Source organism: Oncorhynchus masou, chromosome 10, assembly GCF_036934945.1.
Source record: "Oncorhynchus masou masou isolate Uvic2021 chromosome 10, UVic_Omas_1.1, whole genome shotgun sequence".
Taxonomy (NCBI): domain Eukaryota; kingdom Metazoa; phylum Chordata; class Actinopteri; order Salmoniformes; family Salmonidae; genus Oncorhynchus; species Oncorhynchus masou.
This window is the reverse complement of record NC_088221.1, coordinates 25,125,588-25,149,598: the sequence shown is the minus strand read 5'-3', so window position 1 is coordinate 25,149,598 and position 24,011 is coordinate 25,125,588. Positions and strand designations below refer to the sequence as shown.

The following is a 24,011-nucleotide window of genomic DNA, read 5'->3' as shown; positions in this document are numbered from 1 at the left end:
ACTTAAATGGACTTATTTCAGCAATTTGTGGCCATCGGGGCGGCCTAGTGGTTAGAGCGTTGGACTAGTAACCGAAAGGTTGCAAGTTCAAACCCCCGAGCTGACAAGGTAAAAATCAGTCATTCTGTCCCTGAACAAGGCAGTTAACCCACTGTTCCTAGGCTGTCATTTCCTAGTTGAATAAAGGTAAAAAAATATATTTAAAAAAGTTATCTGTATAGTTGTCTAATGTTGGTGGGGCATATTATCTTGTTTCAATGTTAGTCCTGAATCAATGTGATGTAGTTTTTCTTGTGAATTCTTAACAAGCTGAGATTTACATTGAAGTCCAACATGCAGAAATGCAGGTGAAATAATAAATAGACATACACAATGTAGTCAAGAATATTTAAGTTGAAAATACTATGTTAAAAGCACTGTCTCTCTGTGTGTGTGTGTATCATAGCGACTAATTTTTGTTTTCACATGTAAAATGTCACATGAAGAGTTCCAAAAACACATTTTCTATAAAGGTCCACACATGCATCTTTCCCCCGCACGTTTCCATGACATTTCCATTGTTTTGGTGTAGTTCCAATGACTTTTTTTACTGCATCTATAGAATGTATTTTTTGTAATGTCAGTTGAGTTGAATCAACAGACAGCACATATTCACAACAAATATAGTGTATATATCTTTTTTTTTTCTTCTACTCAGTTATTACGGTGACTGCGGTCATTTGGCTGGCCAATAACCATCATCCAAAACTCCATGACCGTCACAGCCCTATACGTGTAAGTGTTTGTTGGCGCTTGTCCGTGTTAGTATGTGCGTGATGGATGCTGTATAGAGGTCTGTTTGTGTGCCTACGCATCATTACTTTTGGGCGGTTATTGTTGCACACAATAAAATAAACATTCCTTAACAATCCTACAGGAATACAATACACACTAATACGCACACACATACACAAACACACACCCACACACATTGTTCTCAAATAAATGACTCATAAAACTGATACACACTTCTATATAAAAGTTGCACTGGCCAAATAAAACACACACACACACACACACACACACACACACACACACACACACACACACACACAGTGTTGTGAGACTGTTCTCTGAATAATGGAGAGTTGTGTGACCTATAAAACACCAGTAAATCAGAAGAGGATGAAGCTGAAGCACCATCATCCCCAGTGAGACTCTCAGCACTTGACCTACAAACTGGCGATTACTCTCCCTACAGTGTGCGATGTGAAGGTGAGATACTGTTGCTTCTGCGCTCTCTTGTAATCACTGTCTCTCTTTGTCTCTCCCTTTCTCTTGAAATAGAGTCTATGAAAGAGCAAGTGGGTGGCTTAGGAGGACAGCAGCATTTCTGGAGTCTGCTCTTTCTCTCTATGAACAAATAGGGTATTGAAAGAGGGAGAGAGCCGTTTTGTTTTATTGAGTGAGCCAACCCTCTCTTTGAGCTACTGCAGGCTTGAGAGAGTCTGAGTACCCCTGCTCTGTCTCTGGCTTGTCTTCCTGTGTGACTGTACACTACTGTAGAATGTAGGATGTGGACTAAAGGAAGGAGAAAGTCCTTCTTTCTTAAGTGGGAAGGGCCCTTATCCTTGGCTTTTAAGCTGGCAAAGAGGAGAAGGGTCTGCATCACTCTCCTTTTAGAAAGCTCTGGAACCGGGAAAAGGGAGCACATGAGGAGTGTGTGGGTGTGTGTCAGTAACCTCTGTGACTTGGGAGAGACCCCCTACCAAACAAGCACTCACATGAATTAAATCAAATCAAATTTTATTTGATATAATATAATATATTACTTTACTTTACCTACCTTTCTCTTACACAATCTGTATCTCATGTTCTCTCTCACTCACTCTGTCTCTTTCAGCAAAACATTTAAAAAATAATGTGTGTTTTGATCCCATACAGGAAGTATCCCATCTCCCAAACAAGGAGGAGGAGGCGGGGCCTTCAGGTCAGCGAGTGTGTGACAAGAGGTTATGTCAGACCAACACCCATGTTTACTTTCAATGATCACACCAGAGGTGTATTCATTACGCAGATTCTGTTGCAAAACGTTTAATCTAAACCGTTTACTCGAAATGGAAAACGTTTCGCAACGAAAACAAGAGTTTCTACTTGACATATTCAGGTAGGTCCCTCCGTTTCATTCCATTTTCTCTGTTTGCTTCTTATAACGGTAAATGGTTTCCATTGCAAGACATAATAAATACACCACAGAATAAAGGATTTGGCAACAGTCCTCTGGTATTAGCTACTCCTGGATTGCAGAAGTTAGCCAATATGTGAGATGTGGAATCAAGAGGGATTTGACAGTAAAAACATGTCCTTTTTATGGGAGTTATGGATTCAACAGACCCTGTTTTGGATTGTCCAAGAAGGTAATATCAGAACATCATTAAGACACTTCTGAAATCCTTGTGGTTGACCAGGACTGGCCAAGAAACCACCAGTTTAAATATTTATCCAAGGAACCATCTGGGATATCTATTGAAATAGAAACAAAGAACTCTACTGAAGCCAGAGAGGTACTTAGAGGGAGAAAGAGGAACACACTAATGGGCTGACTCAGTGACTCCACATGGGAGTACACAGGTGTCTGCTAGGCCATTTGGACCGTAGCTACAGAAGCAGTTCCATTGTCCAAAAGTGTGTGTGTGTTTGCCCACATACATTGTTCCATTTCCCAACAAAACACCCAAGGGCTTTTTCTGGTCATGTAAGGAAGGTGTTTGTTGCCATGGAAGGAATTACCCTGACGCAATCACCTCTGACATGGGACCAGGTCCACATGGATACAAAAAGGTCAAAACAAAGCCTCTAAGGAAAGCGAGTGGTAGTGTAAACAGACAGAGGGTGAGAGAGAGATGCTTCATAACTTCCTCCATTTCCCCATCTCTCCCAGACCCCTCCAGCCCCCACTACAGAACAGCACAGCTGATTACCATTAAAACTATTACCATATCAGCCACATCTCTTAGATTCTTACTCAGGGCACCAGTTCCCCTGTTTGTCTTTACCTGTAGTCATTACTAGGGCTGTGTATTTTTTTCCATGGCAAAAAAGAAAACACAAATCAGATCAAACTTCTTGGTCCTTAAAAATACCTGCTGTATATTAAATATTGGGTGCTCTAGTCTGGATGAAAACATAATGATGTTTTCCTACATAAGTAAAATTCACTTTGTGTTTTGTTTCCTTGCCACGATACTGACGAGTATTGCAATACTTGTATAGTCTAGTGAAGGGGGGAAAAAAATCAATAGTTCCAGAACAACAACCATCACTGCAGCACTCCACCAATCAGGCCTTTTATGGTAGAGTGGCCAGACGGAAGACACTCCTCAGTAAAAGGCACATGACAGCCCGCTTGGAGTTTGCCAAAAGGCACCTAATGACTCTCAGACCATGAGAAACAAGATTCTCTGTTCTGATAAAACCAAGATTGAGCTCTATGGCCTGAATGCCAAGCGTCTGGAGGAAACCTGGCACCATCCTTACAGTGAAGCATGGTGGTGGTAGCATCATGCTGTCGGGATGTTATTCATTGGCAGGGACTGGGAGATTAGTCAAGATCGAGGCAAAGATGAACGGAGCAAGTACAGAGATATCCTTGAGGAAAACTTTCTCCGGAGTGCTCAGGAACTCAGACTTGGCGAAGGTTCACCTTCCAACAGGACAACGACCCTAAGCACACAGCCAAGACAACGTAAGTCTCTGAATGTCCTTGAGTGGCCCAGCCAGAGGCCGGACTTGAACCTGCTCAAACATCTCTGGAGAGACCTGAAAATAGCTGTGCAGTGACGCTTCCCATCCAACTTGACAGAGCTTGAGAGGATCTGCAGAGAAGAATGGAAGATACTCCAGAGGTTTGCCAAGTTTGTAGCGTCATACCCAAGAAGACTCGAGGATGTAACCGTTGCCAATGTGCTTCAACAAAGTACTGAGTAAAGGGTCTGAATACTTATGTAAATATGATATTTCAGTTATGTATATATATATATATATATATATATATATATATATATATATATATATATATATATATATATATATATATATATATATATTTTTACACATACACACACTTGGCCAAAAAAAATCTAAAAACCTGTTTTTGCTTTGTCATTATGTGTCACGCCCTGGCCATAGAGAGGTTTTTATTCTCTATTTTGGATAGGCCAGGGTGTGACTAGGGTGGGCATTCTAGTTTCCTTATTTCTATGTTTTCTGTATAGTTACCTTACAGAACTGTTCATTTCTCGCTTTGTTATTTTTGTTCTAGTGTTCAGACTGCAATAAATATCATGAACACCTTCCAACGCTGTGCTTTGGTCCACTCCTTCTTCATCAGACGAACGTTACAGAACTACCCACCACAAGCGGACCAAGCAGCGTGGTAAGGAGGAGCAGAGGGTTCAGGATTCGTGGACTTGGGAAATCTTGGACGGAGAGGGACCCTGGAGAAAGGCTGGGGAATATCGCCGTCCGAAAGAGGAACTGGAGGTAGCTAAAGCTGAGAGGCGGTGACATGAGGCAAGTCAGCGAAGCAGGCACGAGAGGCAGCCCCAACATTTTTGGGGGGAGGGCACACGGGGAGATTGGCGGAGTCAGGCTATAGACCTGAGCCAACTCCCCATGCTTACCGGAGGGAGCGTGGTACTGGTCAGGCACCGTGTTATGCGGTAAAGCGCACAGTGTCTCCAGTGCACGCTTATAACCCGGTGCGCTATATGCCAGCCCTCCGCAAGTGCCACGCTAGAATGGGCATCCAGCCAGGGCAGATTGTGGCAGCTCAGCGCGCTTGGACTCCGGTGCGCCGTTTCGGCCCAGGGTATCCTGCACCGGCTCTGTGCACTGTGTCTCCGGTGCGCTGTGACTGCTCAGTGTGTCCTATGCCTGCGCTCCGCCCGTGCCGGGCTAAAGTGGGCATTCGGCCAAGTGGAGAGGTCCGAGTGGTAAGCACCAGATCTCCAGTGCTCCACCACAGCCCGGTTCTTCCTGTGCCTCCTCTAAGGACCAGGCCTCCTGTAGGTCTCCCCAGCCTTGTGGGCCCTGTGGCAGCTCCACGCACAAGGCTGTCTCAACATGGGTGCCCAGTCCGGGGCCCGCAACGAGGGTGCTCAGTCCGGGGCCCGCTACGAGGGTCCCCAATAACGGGGTTGGCAGCGAGGGTCCCCAGTCCGGGGTCGGCGGCGAGGGTCCCCGCACCAGAGGCGCCACCAAAGTGGGGGGAGCCAGAGGCGGAGGGGGGGTCTATGTCCCGCACCAGAGCTGCCGCCATTAAGGAGGCCCACCCGGACCCTCCCCTTTAGAGTCAGGTTTTGCGGCCGGAGTCCGCACCTTTGGGGGTGGGGTACTGTCACGCCCTGGCCATAGAGAGGTTTTTATTCTCTATTTTGGTTAGGCCAGGTTGTGACTAGGGTGTGCATTCTAGTTTCTTTATTTCTATGTTTTCTGTATAGTTTTAATTACCTTACAGAACTGTTTGTTTCTCTCTTTGTTATTTTTGTTCTATTGTTGAGATTGCAATAAATATCATGAATACGAACCACGCTGCGCTTTGGTCCATTCCTTCTTCATCAGACGAGCGTTGCATTATGGGGTATTGTTTGTAGATTGATGAGGGAAAAATGTAATCCATTTTAAAATAACGTTGTAACGTAACAAAATGTGGACAAAGTAAAGCAGTACTTTCCGAATGAACTGTACACCTCGGATGTATGAATTTTTTATGTCTTTTCCCCTTCAGTTTCACAGGACTCCCCCAAAACCTTCTCACTGCACTAATGTAGTTCACCAGACCTTTGTTGATTGATAGATTTCTGGTCCAATCAGAGGGCAGAGTGTGCATTTCACTAGCCAAATCAAATTCTTTTTTGCAAGGCTTCATGTCAAGTCTCAACTTGTTTTATTTTCTATCAAGTCAAGTCATCACATTTGTGACACGAGTCAGACTCGAATCCAAGTCATGTGACTCGAGTCCACACCTTGCTTTTATTGCAATGACTGATCAAAATAAATTCTCATGCTCTCTCGTCTCTCTGCAGCAGACATACAGAGCAATATGTTTTGAACATCAAATCACAATACATACAGAATCGTGAGCTGCAAGATTGGCACCTAAGTATCGTGATAATATCGTATCGTGAGGTCCCTGGCAATTCCCAGCCCTGGTATATCGTCCCGGCCCTAGTGATCACATGCACCCAGTCTACAACCCTACATTATGACATTAGAGCCCACTACAACTGACATTCACCACTGTTCTCATGCCTGTTCTTTGTTGAAGGCGATGGGAATAGAGATGACAGGGATTGATGAGTGGCTCTGATCTAGGTTCAGTTAAAATTATAAATCTGCCTTCACACTGGCTCAACAATGCATAGAGGGCGTATTATAAGACAATACTGTACATGTCAGAGATTGAGATATAAAGTATATACCATCATATGACTGGCTTAGCTTGTCAGATACCACCACAGAGCGCTCAGGAAATCTGCAATATAATAGAATCATATCAAGCTGAATAAATGAATAGTCCAATAGGCCGACGGGGCAAAACATCAAACAAGGGCAACAACAAAAAGTAGGGCAACGTTGAGAGAAATGAATCGAGCATCTGTTCTTTAAGGAAAGCAGAATAAAGAACCAGTCATGGCTACGTCAGCGTTCTCAGGTCGTGTGAATTAGAGCCTACAGTCACTCACATGACAGAGAGAAGGACCATAATAACAGGAATCTGCTCTCACAAATCACCATGCTTCCATAAGAACTAATAACATATCTGATGTATGTTAAAGTAACTATACACCAGTTTGTGTGTGTGTGTGGTGTGTGTGTGTGTTGCAAAGTACAGTAACCATATACCAGTCAGGCTTGAGTGCGTGACCTTATGGTCCAGACAACAGAAGGGGTGACCACTAAACCATATTACACTAGCAGACCTTTCAACATGTATCAGTATCCGCATGTTCTGTACAACAAAATTACAAATGTTGCTCTATTTTTCTAGACATGGGCTGGGTGGTTAGTATGTCTACCACTTTAAAAACATAACACTGACAAAACATGGAGATGATTTGACTCTTTTCTACTTTAGGTATGTCTATGTCCATCCAACCTCACCTCAGCTTCAACACACAACTTACAGTGTTTCCCCACATATTTTTTAAAGGAAAACAGTGTTTTAGGCGTGGCAAAGGCCCCCAAAGCAACATAATGGACTAATGGTAATAACAATTATATTGAAGGAACAAAGCTATTTGAAGGGGCCCAGTCATGGAGTGTGACGGAAGGGGAAATTCTCTCTCTCAGAGGGGAAGGGAGGGACAGGGGGAAACATCTCTCTCAGAGGGGAAGGGAGGGACAGGGGGAAACATCTCTCTCAGAGGGGAAGGGAGGGACAGGGGGAAACATCTCTCTCAGAGGGGAAGGGAGGGACAGGGGGAAACATCTCTCTCAGAGGGGAAGGGAGGGACAGGGGGAAACATCTCTCTCAGAGGGGAAGGGAGGGACAGGGGGAAACATCTCTCTCAGAGGGGAAGGAGGGACAGGGGGAAACATCTCTCTCAGAGGGGAAGGGAGGGACAGGGAGAAACATCTCTCTCAGAGGGGAAGAGAGGGACAGGGGGAAACATCTCTCTCAGAGGAGAAGGAGGGACAGGGGGAAACATTTCTCTCAGAGGGGAAGGAAGGGACAGGGGGAAACATCTCTCTCAGAGGGGAAGGGAGGGACAGAGGGAAACATCACTCTCAGAGGGGAAGGAGGGACAGGGGGAAACATCTCTCTCAGAGGGGACAGAAAGTCAGGAGGTTCACCTCTGGTCCTCCCCATCTGAACCTAAACCGCTAACCCTGGGCTAACCCCATGAGCTCACCATGTGACCCAGTTACACACGTGAGGGGTGTGGGGCGTAGGGGGTTGTGTGTATGTGTGTGTGTCTGTATGTAAGTTATCACTCCCTCCTTATTCACTGCATTCTCTGAGCTTCACAGACAAACAGCTGCACAAACAAGCCAGAAACAAAACAGAAACAGAGTGCTGGCTTATGAAGGACAGATCTCAAGAAAGACATCCAGACAGCTGTCAATTCATCAACAGAACAGTATGTGCTGTGTAAGGCAGGCATTACAAATCTGTGCAGCCAGAAAGCTTCTATTCATTTGATTTTTATTTGTATGGTGATATTTAGTCCTGTGTAGCGCCAGGGTTGTGGGTTCGATTCCCATGGGGGATCAGTACAAAATAAATGTTTAAATGTATGCACTGCATAAGTGTATGCTAAATTACAAAAAAAGATAGAGCCTGGGAATCTGCCTGGTGATTCAGAAAGTTGAAAGGTAACAGAGAAATATCCCTAATGACGAGCCATGACCTTCACATTCCCTAAAGAATATGAAAAGGTTACAACTACTTAATAATGTCACAGGTTAATGACTTGAGACCTAGCCAATGTGTTCTAGAAACACACAACATAGATAATAAGCTAGTCATGAACTAAACTGATGGGAGATGTGGGGCAGAGGAGAAACAGACGTGCTGTTTATCTGTAACATTTGAAAAAGTATTATTTATAAACAGAACATCAAAGAGAAATGGCTCATGGCCGATGTGAATTTTGATAGTTGCCATGGAGAGGTCCTAAGTTGTATTAGAGACTGGACACAAACTAAGCAAATGTTCCCTTCTTAGGCCAGTTCAAATACCCATCCGTCTGACACACTCACACACACAATTACACAAACAGTGCTTTCCATTTACTCACCTGATCACAGACTCCAGTAACAAAAACTTCCCCGAGCTACTCACATGTAACTCTAAGACACCCATTTCAATTCCGCCTGATTCATAAATGATGTTACCGTGACCCCTGAACCTTATCCTGGTCTGGTCTCCATATCTGCTCTAGTAAGTAGAGGCTGGGGTGACCTATGGGGTCTAAAAATGACAGAGCATGGCAGAATAGGTGAAAACACAGAACATTGCTTAACAGATCTAGTTAAGTCATCAGCCTCATTATAATCACCAGCAGAGCATCAGAGAGGGCTGATGCAAGGGGGAGGGATGACCGGGGGGCTAGTAGACTAGGTCAAGACCCAAAGAGCTTGACTAAAGTCTCTCTCTCAATTACCCTTTTCTTCCCCTACATCCCCCTACTCCTTCCCTCTCTCCTTACACCCCCACCCTTTCTGCTGCCCAAGTGTCAGACAAGGGGATGTATTACATCGTTACACATTAACTACAGCTGAGGATTAGGTTTCACCCACTTCACCCATAAATGTCAACACAATACCTTGGGACGTGTTCACTCTAACCACTCTGTTGGGATAGCTGAGCTTACAGACGAGGCCTCATGTAAACAGAGTGGACCTTCATTCTGTTGGCATAGTGGATCTTATAGAGTTGGAGATCCTATGGATAAGGCCAATTGCATATGGAGTGGATCTGCAGTTGGGATATGTGATATTAAATACATTACTGATAAACTGTATAGAGTTAATAATGTGGGAGAAGACAGCGAGGCAGGTATTTCTATTGTCAGTCTGTGTGGGAGAGAGAGAGGAAAACAACTAGATGTGCTTTAGTGGTACCATGGCAGAACAGACTGGGCTTTAAACCAGGCTGAATAGAGGGGTTTCGCTGTGCTTATCCATCATCTAATCCTCTCCCTGCCTGGCACAGAGAAGGAACACACACAGAGGGGCATACCTGACACACTCGAAGAATGAGGGCAGAGGAGCATTAACTTGGGAGTAGCCCACCCAGGGATCCCTATGAAAACACATACACTACACACACGAACACCTCCTACAAATGTAGGCATTTTTACAATGGGGGAGTCAGGTGTCAGGCATATGCTGTTTCTGTGACCTGTGTGTAAGCACTTCTTTGGACGGTGTATAGCATATGTATCCCGTACATTACGACTAATAAAACTTCCCCAAATAATATCAATACTGTCTGTTGGAGGTTAGTTCCCTGATCTCTGATCTTCTCAACCAACAATCTACATTAGCAAACAATCACACACACACACACACGGTGGAGCAGGAAGATAAACAGCAGTAAGTGCCGCTACCTCCCTCTCGGCATTCCAGCCTTCCTCCCTTGGGAAGACCTCGGGAACACCATGATCCAAACACGAGGAAAAACTAGAAATCACTGAGGAGTTCATCTTCAATTCCCACCACTCTCCCAATCCCCCCATCCCACACACACATCTTTTCCACCCAGTAATCTGTTCATCCTCCTGAGACTGATGACTCACTGGCCTGACTGACCATGACCGCCCAGGGAGACAGGATTTGTAAGTATATGCGTGTGTGTTAGCCCCACTGATTGAGAGGGAGACCAAACCGGACGCACGTAAGTAGCAAGGTCTTTTCCCTCTCAAGAAACAAGCGATAAACACACGCAGGAAAAAAGAACACAGCTGGAGTACAGCCAAGCCACTGACCAGTATCACAGGACTTACATTAACCTAAAGGCAGGACACACATGTGAGAGAAAGACAATCTTATGGCACAATATTTCAGGCCAGGTTGGTTTTTTTCAACCCCGAAATAGAGCATCCTAAATACGTAATTGTTTTGAAAGGCCCAATGTTCCTCAGGCAGAAATCTGTTTATCTATTGAATATGTTATTCTCGACGGGCGTATGGAGGGAACATCTGCCGGGATCACAAGCTTCCTGCTGTTGATCCAAACACAGCTCCCGCGGGTGGGTCGGAACACTTTACGTAAATCCATACTGCAGATCCAGATGAGCAGAAAATGTTGCAACTCTTCACTCTCTCCCTCACTCTTTCTAGCTCTTTCTTTCTCGATTCCCATGGTGTCATCCAATCAGCAACACTATCAAATTCAACAGAACACAAAACGTTCTGCCAAATGTTTTTTCTCACACCCACGTTCACTTTTCCTTCCCCTTTCCTTTCGCCACCCCTCTCCTCAGCCCTCTAAATCTCTGGGGGGTAGTCTGTCCAGATGTACGATGTCCTACTGTCCTCCTTCCAAACACACACACACACACACACCGATTTAAAAAGGCCCATATTAGCATGGTATGCTTTGTGGTTAGTTGTGGTTTTGCGGTTCATTCACTTAACTAGCAAGTACATCAGCTCTAACTCATTAATTCTCTAGATATTTTTTTAGGCTCATAGGAAACTTCTAGCATTTCGCTACACTCGCATTAACATCTGCTAACCATGTGTATGTGACAAATAAAATTTGATTTGATTATTTTTTTCTCCAAGCTCCCCTCTTACTCTTCTTCCTCCCTCTCTTCTCTGTTTATCAGTCGTTCTCAATCACAGACCAGAATTCCAACATGAGTATTTCTGGGAAAGTTTTCAGTGTAACATTTTTAGTTTCAGGTGTTAAATTAACTCTGTAAGTGTAAGTTAACACTCATTTGTGTAAAATAACCAATGTGTTAGTGTTAATAACCAGTGTTAAGCCAAAAGCAATCATTATCATATTTCCCAACATGCTCTATTGCAGGTATATATTTTTTGATGTGATCAGTAGATGCTGTTGTTTCAAATTGGTCTAGCTTGTGCATCGCCATCTCTAGCTAACAGGAAAGAAATCAGAGGGTGAGCACAGAGCGCAACTGGGCCAAGCTAGAGCAACTTGAGAAGCTGCTAGAGCTGTTCGCAATCCACTCCGACCAACTTGCTGATCAGCGACTCGGCTAAGCTAGCGCAGCTTGTGAAGTTGCTGAAGCCGTTCACAATCTACACCGACCAACTTCAATCTGTCTGATGTGCGTCTCTGACCCAAGTGCGTCTCTGGCACTTCGCTCAACAGAGATGGAGCCACTGATGAGGGAAGCAGAGTCTTGTGCACTTTAGCAAATCAGAGAGTACAGCCGTGAAAGCAGCAGGAATCCCGCAAGATGTCAGCACGTTGAATTCAGCAAGCATCTCGACCACAGTTATTTAGAATTATAGCTTCCTCGCACCAAATATTCACAATATTGAATATTGTGTCTGAGGTCATCCCAAGTGTTTGTGGAGGGAATATTCAGCCTGTCATCAGTCTTGAGAAAACAAAGGACCACCTCTCTGGAACTCAGGGTCTGCTTGAAGATAAACCAGAAAATCTTGTTTGGTTGAACAGAAAACACACACACAAGCTGGCTGGTGATAGATTTGTGAAGAAGTGTTGCGTTGATTATGTTTTTGCTGCAGCTGTTGTTATTAACCCGAAGAGGTTAGTCAGTGATACATGATTAATATTACAGAAACATGTTAAATGTGCCATGACTTCATTTGTTGAACCTGATTATTCTTACATCTACTACCAACGTTTAAAAAAGCATTGGATTGGTGTAAACATGGGCAAAGAGTTTCCTTGCACCATATTTCTTGCACCAGTCTAGGCACTTATCCTTTCAATCCAAGTCACATTAAGATTGCTTTATAATTTAAACCTAACCAAACCTATGTCCTGGCCATGGAGTTGTGTGGAGTCCTATAGTGACCAAAAGTCTGTGTTTTTGGCAGATCATTGGCTGATCCCTCCTGATGACCTGGTTGGCATGAGTGGTGACAGATGGGTCATCAGGAGGGATCAGCCAATTCATTTTACTTGTGAAGAAGAAAATGTACTATTTCATGATGAGATGACCTCAATGGCTCCCCAGATGCCATTATGACACAGATACAGAGATGTTATATCTATCCAAGTCTATGATCCTGGCCCATCACCTTATTACTTTAACTGACTGCAAGTGGCAAGAAGTGACATCCCAAAAAATTAACTATAGGTCTACAACGCATAAATGACTGCTAGCCCCCCCCCCCCCCCCGCATAAGCTACTTTCTGTCCCCAACACTAAAAACAATCTAAATATATGTATCACAAAGAAACTAAACAAAAACTAGTAAATCAAATCTGAAAACTAACTGCAACTGCATTTAAAATACAAATCTAACTAATAGAAATAAAAACAAATATTGAATCACAAAATTATAATAACCTTGCTACAAACCCATATGCACGCATGCTACAAACACACACACACACACACACAGAGATCAATCTGTGGGACAGATTTACTTATTTCTTCTTATCAAAAATGTAAATGAGGTGTTAAAGGGATACTTCAGGATGTTGGCAATGAGGCCCTTTATCTACTTCCCCAGAGTCAGATGAACTCGTGGACACCATTTTTATGTCTCTCCATTCAGTTTGAAGGAAGTTGCTAACTAGCGGTAGCTCAATGACTGTAAGTCTGTGGTAACTGCTAGCATGCTAGCAGATACCATAGACATCCAGGAATTGTGCTAACACTTCCAGGTGTGTCTGCTCACTCTGAGGATGTCCTTCCTCCCCTCTGCAGATCCAGCACCAGTCCCAGCACTAAAACACCAGACGAGGCGCAGAGGAAGGACCAAACATCTATTCTTCACCCAGAGGGAGCAGACCACAGGGGAGTACCACCACTGACCTCCAGGTGTAGGGGCTCCCTTGTGTGCTTGCTTGATCATCAGCTTGTCCTTCCTCCCCTCTGGAGGCCCAGTCGGAGCACCAAACATCTAACCTTCACCCGGAGAAGGCAGACCACAGGGGAGTGCCATCATTGACCTTCCTCCCCTCTGCCCAGTTCCCGGTTTCCAGTACCTGTCCCAGCAGCAGACCACCAGACAATGTGCAGAGGAGGGACCAAACATCAGACCTTCACCCGGACTGGGCGGACCACAGGGGAGTGCCTGTGTCCCTATTACCTTGTAGGCTACCTTGTGTGCCTGCTTCATCATCAGGTTGTTCTTCCTCCCCTCTGCAGGCCCAGTCACAATACCAGCACCAACCCAGTTCCCGATATCCAGTACCAGCACCAGACCACCAGATGAGACCAAACATCAGACCTTCACCCGGAGAGAGCAGGCCACAGGGAAATGCCACCACTGATCTCTGGGTCTAGGGCTTCCTTGTGTGTCTGTTTGCTCCTCAGGTTGTCCTTCCCCCTGCTCTACAGACCCAGATCCCGACCCAGCACCTGCAGCAGCCCCTTGTTTTCCTGGATCCTGGTTCTCGGGGGCCCAGTCCCAACACCAGACCCAGCATCAACCCCTTCGCCAACCCTGGATACAGCAGCGGCCAAACTAACTGCCACCCTACCCAACTGCTGAGAGCCCAGACCCCACCCCTTCTCCTGCCACAACAAAAGGACACAGACAGACTGTCAACCATATAACCAGACCTACCACTCAAGCAAAAACCCCAATCTCAAGCTAGATTCACTCACACTGCGAAATGAAAGCAAACATCCAAGAAATATGCATTGATTTCCCTTCTCCCCCTTTTTCCTTTGACTGATTTCATTGCTTATTTATTGAACGTTTTGAATGATCTTTTAATGTGACTGATATCTAAATAATGATACCGTATTTATATTACATTAGGTTTACTGTAATATGAAATACAGTTTTACTCGTCACTGAGCTGCATGTAAGCTACTGTCAAAAACAGACAGAACAGAACGCTCTTAACAGAATAATGTCTCTGTAGAGATTCTCAGACCCACATTAAACCCTGTGACTGACCATGCTGCCTTGCTCTGGAGGTAGGATGCCAGAATAAGTCAGAGCAGCATGTATTGTGAAAGTGAATCAATTACATTCAGAGTATCATGATGTCTAATGTAAGTATTTTAATAACCAAAATATAATGAATATGTTTATATATTCGGAGCACGTATTTAAATTGTGTTTGTCTTTTACATAAAAATCCAAAAGAAAATCTGTCTATGTTTTTAATTGTAATTCTGAAGCATTCATTGGATGTCCAATATGATCCTGATAAATGGTGATAAGTCCTAAGAATTTCCTACCCTGAGTTTGGACATGACAATGTTTGGCTATTTTCACAACTACTGCATAGCTCTATATAATGCAATATTAGAAATTGATAAGCTTCAATACATTTTACAACATAACACACGCACTCACTGGCCACTGCTGAGTCTTGGAGAGACATGGAGCTCACCATGAGTGTGCCTCATTAAACGACAAACTCTAAACACACAATTTATAGCCTACTTCTCAAGTTGACACATAGATAGTAGTAACATAATACAGTTTGTACATGTTAATTTAAAAAGTTGGTTAAATTGCCCTTACCTTAGCCTCTGTCCGAAATATAGTGTAGGATACAGCCACCAACAGAACCAGCGTACCACTATGGACCATCATTGAGATGGGGTGCAATGGAAACGTATGTACAACTGTGCCGAATGCCCACTAAAGACCACTTGTTGAAAAGTTCTTGTTCTTCAGGGAGAATGTAGATCACCAGCAGATCATGTGCAGTGCGTTGGGCTGCATCTTTGCCCAAGACGTTGTGAGCTTCTGAGCAATGCAACTTGCTCTTGTTTCTCGTCCACCCCCACCCCCTATTAACGACCACCCTCACCCATACGCACGGACACAGCCCTGTTACAAAGGACCACTTCAACTTTTGACTGTTAGGAGAAAGACTGCCCTCAGTCTTTTGGTAATTTTGTCTGTATATTTGAGGATAGTGTGGTGAGCGGGCGACCGGGACAACTGTGCGGTGATTTGAGTTCTTGCTGCGAGACTCTTCCCCGACAGCGCAACACGTCCCAGGAAGAGTGCACACAACGACTGTAAGTTCTTCTCGTGCTAATTGTTGTCTCAGTCAATAGCTACAGACTATAGGTCTTATGTTGTTTTGTCATTTCCATTGTTAATATCCTACAGGGGTATGACAACCCAGGCGTAAAGCCTACAAAGTCGCTTTCCAAATCCAACCATTCCTAAAGGCTATTTCTAATTGCATCCATTTTTATATGAATATCATGTGTAAATAAATAAATTGAATAATATTGTCCACCAAAAATAGGTACCTTTCACAAACGTTTACGCACGCGTGGGGCGAACGGTGTCAAACATTTTTATATTCTAAATGTAATTTTATAATGTCCAGTTCAACAAATAAATTGCATTTTTTTTGTCTCAGTTTCGTTCGTGGCCCACTCGATATGCATTAGGGCAATCGCACCTGGAGAAGAAGATAGGTGCAGTAATAAAGAAGTTTGAAGTTCGGATGAGCGGGACAATGCAGACAAGACACCGGATTGAACTGAAGAGCCTGAAGTAAGTGACATTGTGTGCTCAGTGGGCCCGGTTATGTGAAGCAATTGTCCGTGTAAAGTGTATATTAAATGTGTAATACTCTCCCCTTTCTTGTAGGTTTCTGTTTCTATGTCTTTCCGTGGCCATCCTAGCATCAGGAGTTGACGCAGTAAGTTTTATTTTCAACTCATCTTGGGGGCAGTACTGTTGACAAGTCGTCGACCTAACATTGAATGGTTTAAATTGCGCTATTAAGCATGTGCATAACACGGAACCCAAACCGGCTGCGCGCATGCGCCATCGTGCATACATTTATTTTGTACCCCTATACCAAACGCGATCACGACACGCAGGTTAAAATATCAAAACAAACTCTGAACCAATTATATTAATTTGGTGACAGGTCGAAAAGCATTAAACATTTATGGCAATTTAGCTCGTTAGCTTGCACTTGCTATTTAATTTGTCCTATTTAGCTAGCTTGCTGTTGCTAGCTAATTTGTCCTGGGATATAAACATTGAGTTGTTATTTTACCTGAAATGCACAAGGTCCTCTACTCCGCCAATTAAGCCATACATAAAACAGTCAACCGAATCATTTCTAGTCTTCTCTCCTCCTTCCAGGCCTTTTCTTCTCTTGACTTTATATTGCGGTTGGCAACTTTCATAAATGAGGTGCATTACCACCACTGACCTTGTTCGTCTTTCAGTCACCCACGTGGGTGAAACCAATGAGGAGATGGTACCTGCCTCTATAAACCAATGAGGAGATGGTAGAGGCAGGATTGCAGCGCAATCTGCGTCAGAAAGCGCGATCTGCGTCAGAAATAGAACTGATTTCTATTGTATCCCTTGGCAACGCAGACACTCGTTGGCACACGGGAGCAGTGTGGGTGCAATAATTGAATAACATAGATTTCAAAATGTATTTTGCAACTCTCGGGCACGCAACGCGAGCAGTGTGGTCAGCCTGTAAGAGGGTACAGTAGGCCGATTGCGCATAGGTTCAAGTTCCAGGCACACATTCAGCTAATAAATATGTTTTGAGGGGACAGTTGTGTGCACATGTACATTTATGGTTATGGATGCAGATTTTCTACGGGCAGTGGGCGTGTCAGCTCAACTCGAGCATTTCTAGGTAATAGTTGCAGCCCGCAATTGCGGGCGTTCCTGAATATAGGCATTCCATTTGCAGGAACGCCCCCCTCGAGTATGCCATTGGTTCCTGCATGAACCAAGGGGCAGGCTCCAGTCGAGACGCACGGTTTCAACTGCTCAAAATGCGGCCCAGAAAGACAATTTCCATTGAAGGCCACATAGATAAGTCAGATTTGATAACCTCCTGAGACCACCCCCCCCCAAAAAAAAAAATAATGCTATTTGCACTTTTGTTTTTAAGTAACACAAGTCAAAGTGTTTCGGGTGAGAGAAAAAACATGTCTTACGAAAAAGAATGTTGTCCATTGTAGTGGTCTTCAGGAAGTAAATATTTTTTTCAAATGGCATTACAGTCAATGGGTACAATAGGTGAAAAACATAGTTGAGGTAGGGCAATTTTTTTGTTGATAAGTTCTTATTTAATGTTTACAAAAATACACAATGATGACAACTCACTAATCTATTTCTGAGATATTCACTTACTAGAAACATTTTGAATATCAAATTAATAAAAATGTAATAATTACACACTTTTTAAAATGTCCATAAAATGTGCACATTGTTATTTATTTTTTTCGGAGTTGTTTTTATTAGCTCAGTTGTGTTGTGACAAGGTAGGGGTGGTATACAGAAGATATCTCTATTTGGTAAAAGACCAAGTCCATATTATGGCAAGAACAGCTAAAATAAGGAAAGGGAAAAGACAGTCCATCATTACTTTAAGACATGAAGGTCAGTCAATGTGGAAAATGTCAAGAACTATTAAAGTTTCTTCAAGTGCAGTCGCAAAAACCATCAAGCGCTATGATGAAACTGGCTCTCATGAGAACCGCCACAGGAAAGGAAGACCCTCTGCTGCAGAGGATAACTTCATTAGATTTACCAGCCTCAGAAATTGCAGCCCAATTAAATGCTTCACAGAGTTCAAGTAACAGACACGTCTCAACATCAACTGATTAGAGGAGACTGTGTGAATCAGGCCTTCATGGTCAAATTTCTGCAAAGGACAACAATAATAAGAAGAGACTTGCTTGAGCAAAGAAACATGAGCAATGGACATTAGACCGGTGGAAATCTGTCCTTTGGTCTGATGAGTCCTAGTGTGAGATTTTTGGTTCTAACTGCCGTGTCTTTGTGAGACGCAGAGGTGGGTGAACGGATGATCTCCGCATGTGTGTTTCTCACCGTGAAGCATGGAGGAGGAGGTGTGATGGTGTGGGGGTGCTTTGCTGGTGACACTGTCTGTGATTTATTTAGAATTCAAGGCACACTTAACCAGCATGGCTAGCACAGCATTCTGCAGCGATACGCCATCCAGACTGGTTTGCGCTTAGTGGGACTATCATTTGTTTTTCAACAGTACAATGACCCAAAACATCTCCAGGCTGTGTAAGAGCTATTTTACCAAGAAGGAGAGTGATGGAGTGCTGCATCAGATGACCTGGCCTCCACAATCACCCGACCTCAACCCAATTGAGATGGTTTGGGATGAGTTGGACCACCGAGTGAAGGAAAAGCAGCCAACTAGTGCTCAGCATATACAGTGGGGCAAAAAAGTATTTAGTCAGCCACCAATAGTGCAAGTTCTCCCACTTAAAAAGATGAGAGAGGCCTGTAATTTTCATCATAGGTACACTTCAACTATGACAGACAAAATGAGATGAAAAATCCTAAAAATCACATTGTAGGATTTTTTTCACACACACAGACAAGACAACACAAAGCAATATAAATAATATACTCAACTAGAAAAAAAAATACAAATAAAAAAATAGCTTTAAAGATACCATACTTTAGACAAGTTAACACACCAGGCAGAAGGATACAAAGGTTAAAGGGCAATCTATAGTACAGGGACAGAGCAAACACCTCACCATTGTTCCTGTAAACAGTCAAGGGATAAGGGTGGAGAAATGCAACCGCTCACAGACAGTCATGGCCACAGACCGACCATCCACTGGACCAAAAATAAAGTTTACAGTGCTTTAAAATAAAAAAAAATAGAATGATTATTCATGTAGGCGTGAACAAAATGTAAAAATAACTGGGGAAAACAAGCTCACACTTCAGTCTCTGCCCGGGCAAGATGAACAAGGCATCCGCGGGTCACAGTCAATAAGCACATGGACCTTGATGCCCCCCCAGCAAAAACACAGAGAGAAGCTCCTCCAACCCTTAAGTCACAGGGGGGTCAAATACAGACTTATTTTAGTTTTAATTGGAATGCCATCAGAGGATGGACTGTTTAAAGTAAGACCGGAATGGAGCCCAAGCCTCATTAAACAGTTTGGGGTTCCCACGTGAATTGAATTGATTTTTTTCTAGTTTCAGAGAGCACAACACATCTCTCACCCAATATTTATAAGATGGGGGAGCTGCCATCTTCCAGTTCTGTAGTATTAGCCGTCTAGCTAAAATAGTTTTATAAGCAACAGTGTCCGACTGGATTCTTGATAGGGGGGTACCCATGGGCAGTACTCCAAAAAGGGCTGTAAGGGGAGACGGCTCTATAACAGTGTCATATATATCAGAGAAACATTTAAATATTAATTCCCAGAAACCTGACAGTTTATGACAGCCCCAAAACATATGCAACAGTGTGGCTGGTTCCACTTTACATCTGACACAGGTAGGATCAAAATCAGAGAATATTCTTCCAAGTTTGGCCCCCGACCAGTGGATACGGTGAACCACCTTGAATTGAATGAGGCTGTGTCTAGTGCTAAAAGAGGACAAATTCACCCTGTGCAGCACAGATTCCCAGGCGTCTTCCCCAAGTTCCTCCCCCAAATCCTTTTCCCATCAAGTATTTAAAGGCACCAAAGAAGGGTTCTGTAAGTCATGAATGATTGCATATACATCTGAAACTGTGCCCCTAGGAAGCTTGTTCAACTCCAAGATGCTCTCTATAGCTGTATTCGCAGGCCTATGGGGAAATCCAGGTGTGTTAGCTCTGACAAAGTTTCTAGTCTGGAGATAGCGGAAAAAGTGGGATTGGGGGAGATTGAACTTTTCCTGCAGCTGAGAAAAAGAGGCAAATGTATCATCAAAGAATAATTGGGCTAGCGAGGAGAGGCCTAGTGCGTGCCAAATGCCAAAAGCTCCATCATTCAAAGATGGAGGAAATAAAATGTTCTGATTGATTGGACTGTTTTTCAATTGGGTTGACACACCTTTTGCCTAGGGACACTGGGAGAGACGAGCACAACACAGAGGAAAGTGCTGCAGGTTTACACGATTCAGACTCCATCTGGACCCAGAGTGGTCTAGGGCCAGTAGGATCAGTCTGCAGCCAGTACAGAAGGGCTCTGAAATTTGCAGCCCAGTAGTATGTCTGAAAATTTGGTAGAGCTAAACCCCCCAATGACCTAGGCTTCTGTAAAAGTTTTCTACCAATCTGTGGTACCTTGCCGTCACAAATAAAATGCATGAATGTTTGATCCAGTGAAATAAAAAAAGATTTTGGAATAAAAATGGGTAAACATTGAAATAAATGTAAAAATTTGGACAACACATTCATTTTAATGACATTAATCCTTCCGATAAGAGAAAGGGGTAGCGAATTCCAAAAAGTAAAAGATTGTTTCAAACTGTCTGCTAGAGCAACAAAGTTTTCCTGAAACAAATTAGAATATTTCCTTGTCACTTTTACTTCCAAGTAGGTGAATTGATCCCGGACAATCCTAAACTGAGAACTTGTAAAAGAGCACTTTAAAGCAGCCTTGTGTACCGGAAAAAGCTCACGCTTGCCTAGATTCAGCTTGTACCCTGAGATTGATCCAAACTTTTTAAGAACAGATAGGGCAAGTGGCAATGAGGTATCAGGGTTGGAGATAAACAAAAGGAGGTCATCAGCATATAGCGAGACTTTCTGCTCCAAGCCCGCCCTGATTATACCTTGAAAGGCATCATTAGAGCGTAGTGCAATGGCGAGAGGCTCGATTGCTAAAGCAAACGACAAGGGAGAGAGTGGACAACCCTGTCTGGATCCGCGGTGCAAGGGAAAATAGTCAGAGGACAAGTTATTAGTCCGTACCGAAGCCATGGGGGAAAAATAAAGAATCTTTATCCACGCAATGAATTTGGGGCCAAAGCCAAGTCTATAAAGGGCAGCTGTTAGGTAATCCCACTCAACGCGGTCAAACGCTTTTTCGGCATCAAGTGAGACCACCACCTCCGGGTCCTCCGACGCTGGGGAGTACAGTATATTCATAAGGCGCCTAATATTGAAAAATAAATGCCTATTTATCACAAAGCCAGTCTGGTCAGAGTGAATTACTTGGCGCAGCAAGCCTTCCATACGGATGGCAAAAAGCTTAGCGAGGATTTTGTAATCACAGTTTAAAAGCGAGATTGGGCAATAGGATCCACATTCCAGGGGGTCTTTGTTTTTCTTCAATAGTAATGAAATTGAAGCCTGATAAAGACTAGGCGGTAGCTTTGAAGTATTAAGGCACTCTGCAAATAGTTGAGACAAGAATGGGCAAAGCAGACCAGAAAACGTCCTGTAAAATTCGGTTGGGAAACCGTCCGGACCCGGTGATTTACCACTTTTCATTGCGGACACTGCTGTTGCAATCTCCTCAAGCGTAAATTCTTCTTCTAGACAGTCATGGGAGTCTGTATCAATTGAAGGCATATTCAAGCCATTAAAGAAGGAGTCAATCAGCAAAGGGTCTTGAGGGGATGCAGAGGTGTATAGCGCAGAGTAAAATTGTTTGAATTGATCATTGATCTCTTTATGTATAACTGTGGTGGCACCAGACGGGGTCCTTATTTGTGGGATTAAACGTGAGGCTTCAGATTTACGGATCTGATGCGCAAGGAGTTTACTGGCCTTGTCGCCTTGTTCATAGACTTTGTATCGAGCTCACAAGAGTAACTGTTCAGCGTGCCTGGTAGAAAGCTCATCAAATTCAGATTGGAGTAGTTGGCGCTCTTTATGCAGATCAGAGGAAGGGTCCGTAGCATACTTCTCATCCAATGTGGCTATGGGCTTGCTCAAGTCCCGAAGTCGCTGAGAGCGAACTCTGTTTTGGTTGGCTGTATAAGAATTAATTTGGCCACATGGGTATGCTTTGAGAGACTCCCATATGGTAGAGCAGGACATACCTGATGTTGAATTAGTTTCTAGGAATAAGGTGATTTCAGAAGAAATGAAATTGACAAACTCCTTATCTGAGAGTAAAATGGGGTTGAGACGCCATTGATAACACATAGGAGGTCGCTGGGGAAACTCTAGTTCAAGCACTAATGGTGAATGGTCAGAGATAACAATACTCTCGTAAGTACACTGCCGAAGGTTAGGCAGAAGTTTTTTGTCCAAAAAGAAGTAATCAATCCGGGAGTATGTTTGATGAACATGAGAATAAAAGGAGTACTGTCTATCTGTAGGGTGTAGGAAACGCCAGGCCTCAAACACAGCATATTTCTGAAGAAAGGATTGAATAAGTAGTGCACATTTAGATGGGCCTGTATTTGTTTGTGAGGACTTCTGTCAAGAACTGGGGACATTTTACAGTTGAAATCCCCCCCTAAAATCAACAAATGAGAATCTAAATTGGGAATAGCAGACAGAAAGGAAGAAATGAAACTTGTCATCCCAATTGGGAGCATAAATACTAGCCAAAACAAGAGGGGTAGCAAACAGTTTACCGGTTACTATGACGTATCGTCCCTTAGGATCAGCAATAACCTCAGAAGCTACAAAGGGAGTAGCTTTATCAACCAGAATAGCAGCACCTCTTGATTTACTATGAAAGGTCGAGTGGAACACTTGACCAACCCAGTCCTTACGCATCCTAAAATGCTCACCAGTCCTCAAGTGAGTCTCTTGTAGAAATGCAATATTTGCATTCAAACCCTTTAAGTGTGTCAACACACTCTTACGCTTCACCGGGTTATTAAGCCCTTTGGTGTTCCATGAAATGTACTTGATCGCATTATTTCGGCCCCTCTGGGCATTCCCGTTATTCAACCCTGTCATTAGAGCATAGAATGGAAAAGCAATGAGCGCTCAAAACCCCCAGAATAACTTGTCTCATCGTAATAATGTACGTGGTAGATGTTTGGAAGAAGTACAGAAAAAAAACTAAATAGACAGAATGACAACATTAGAACTGAACAATTCAACCTGCCTCCCCACCCCAGACAATACCTCCCCAAACGAGGTACAGGCCTAAATAGAACATGTTCTCTTCGCACAGTATGTCTGTGAGAGTGCGGTCTTAAACCTAAACCCACAGTCCTGCTCTTTAAAGTCGTGTTTTGTTAGTGGATCAAGCAGCAAAAAGAAAGATTTTTATGTATTTAAAAAATAAAAAAGGCGAATCCCTTGTGCAAACGGAATGACAAAAGCACCACTTGTAGATGTATATAATTATATTCCCAGTCTTATAACAGGCATTGAGAGAGAAAATAAATAAAATGTATAAAGGCTCTCAGCCAAAAATCTAATTTGAAGTAAGGAAATCGTAGTAAGACAATCAAAAATAATAGTAATTATAATAGTAGTCTAGTTGACGCTGAGACAGCTTACAACCAATACCAAAAAACTACATGTGCGCAACGTTGAAAAACCGTGTAGCCTCGGGAGACATTTACTGTTTACTGGGTCAATGCAAACGGATGCAGTAAATAAATAACCAAAAATATTTTGAGTTTACTGAGACACTGTGTAAACAACTGAATAGGTGAGCAAGACAGCCTAGAAACACAGGAGTTAAGTA

The 24,011-nt window shown here is 43.4% G+C and overlaps 2 protein-coding genes across 2 annotated transcripts in view; one reads left to right on the top strand and one right to left on the bottom strand.

Moving 5' to 3' along the window:
* Positions 1–15,381, bottom strand: part of LOC135547377 (collagen alpha-1(IV) chain-like) — a 61,808-nt gene extending 46,427 nt beyond the window's left edge. The window contains exon 1 of the mRNA XM_064976354.1: positions 15,151–15,381. Within this exon, the coding sequence (XP_064832426.1) occupies positions 15,151–15,222 (72 nt within the window). The 5' untranslated portion in view covers positions 15,223–15,381. The remainder of the gene's footprint in view (positions 1–15,150) is intronic.
* A 98-nt stretch (positions 15,382–15,479) lies between these two features.
* Positions 15,480–24,011, top strand: part of LOC135547376 (collagen alpha-2(IV) chain-like) — a 113,988-nt gene continuing 105,456 nt past the window's right edge. The window contains exons 1-3 of the mRNA XM_064976353.1: positions 15,480–15,656; positions 16,010–16,146; positions 16,243–16,294. Coding sequence (XP_064832425.1) covers positions 16,097–16,146; positions 16,243–16,294 — 102 coding nt within the window. The 5' untranslated portion in view covers positions 15,480–15,656; positions 16,010–16,096. The remainder of the gene's footprint in view (positions 15,657–16,009; positions 16,147–16,242; positions 16,295–24,011) is intronic.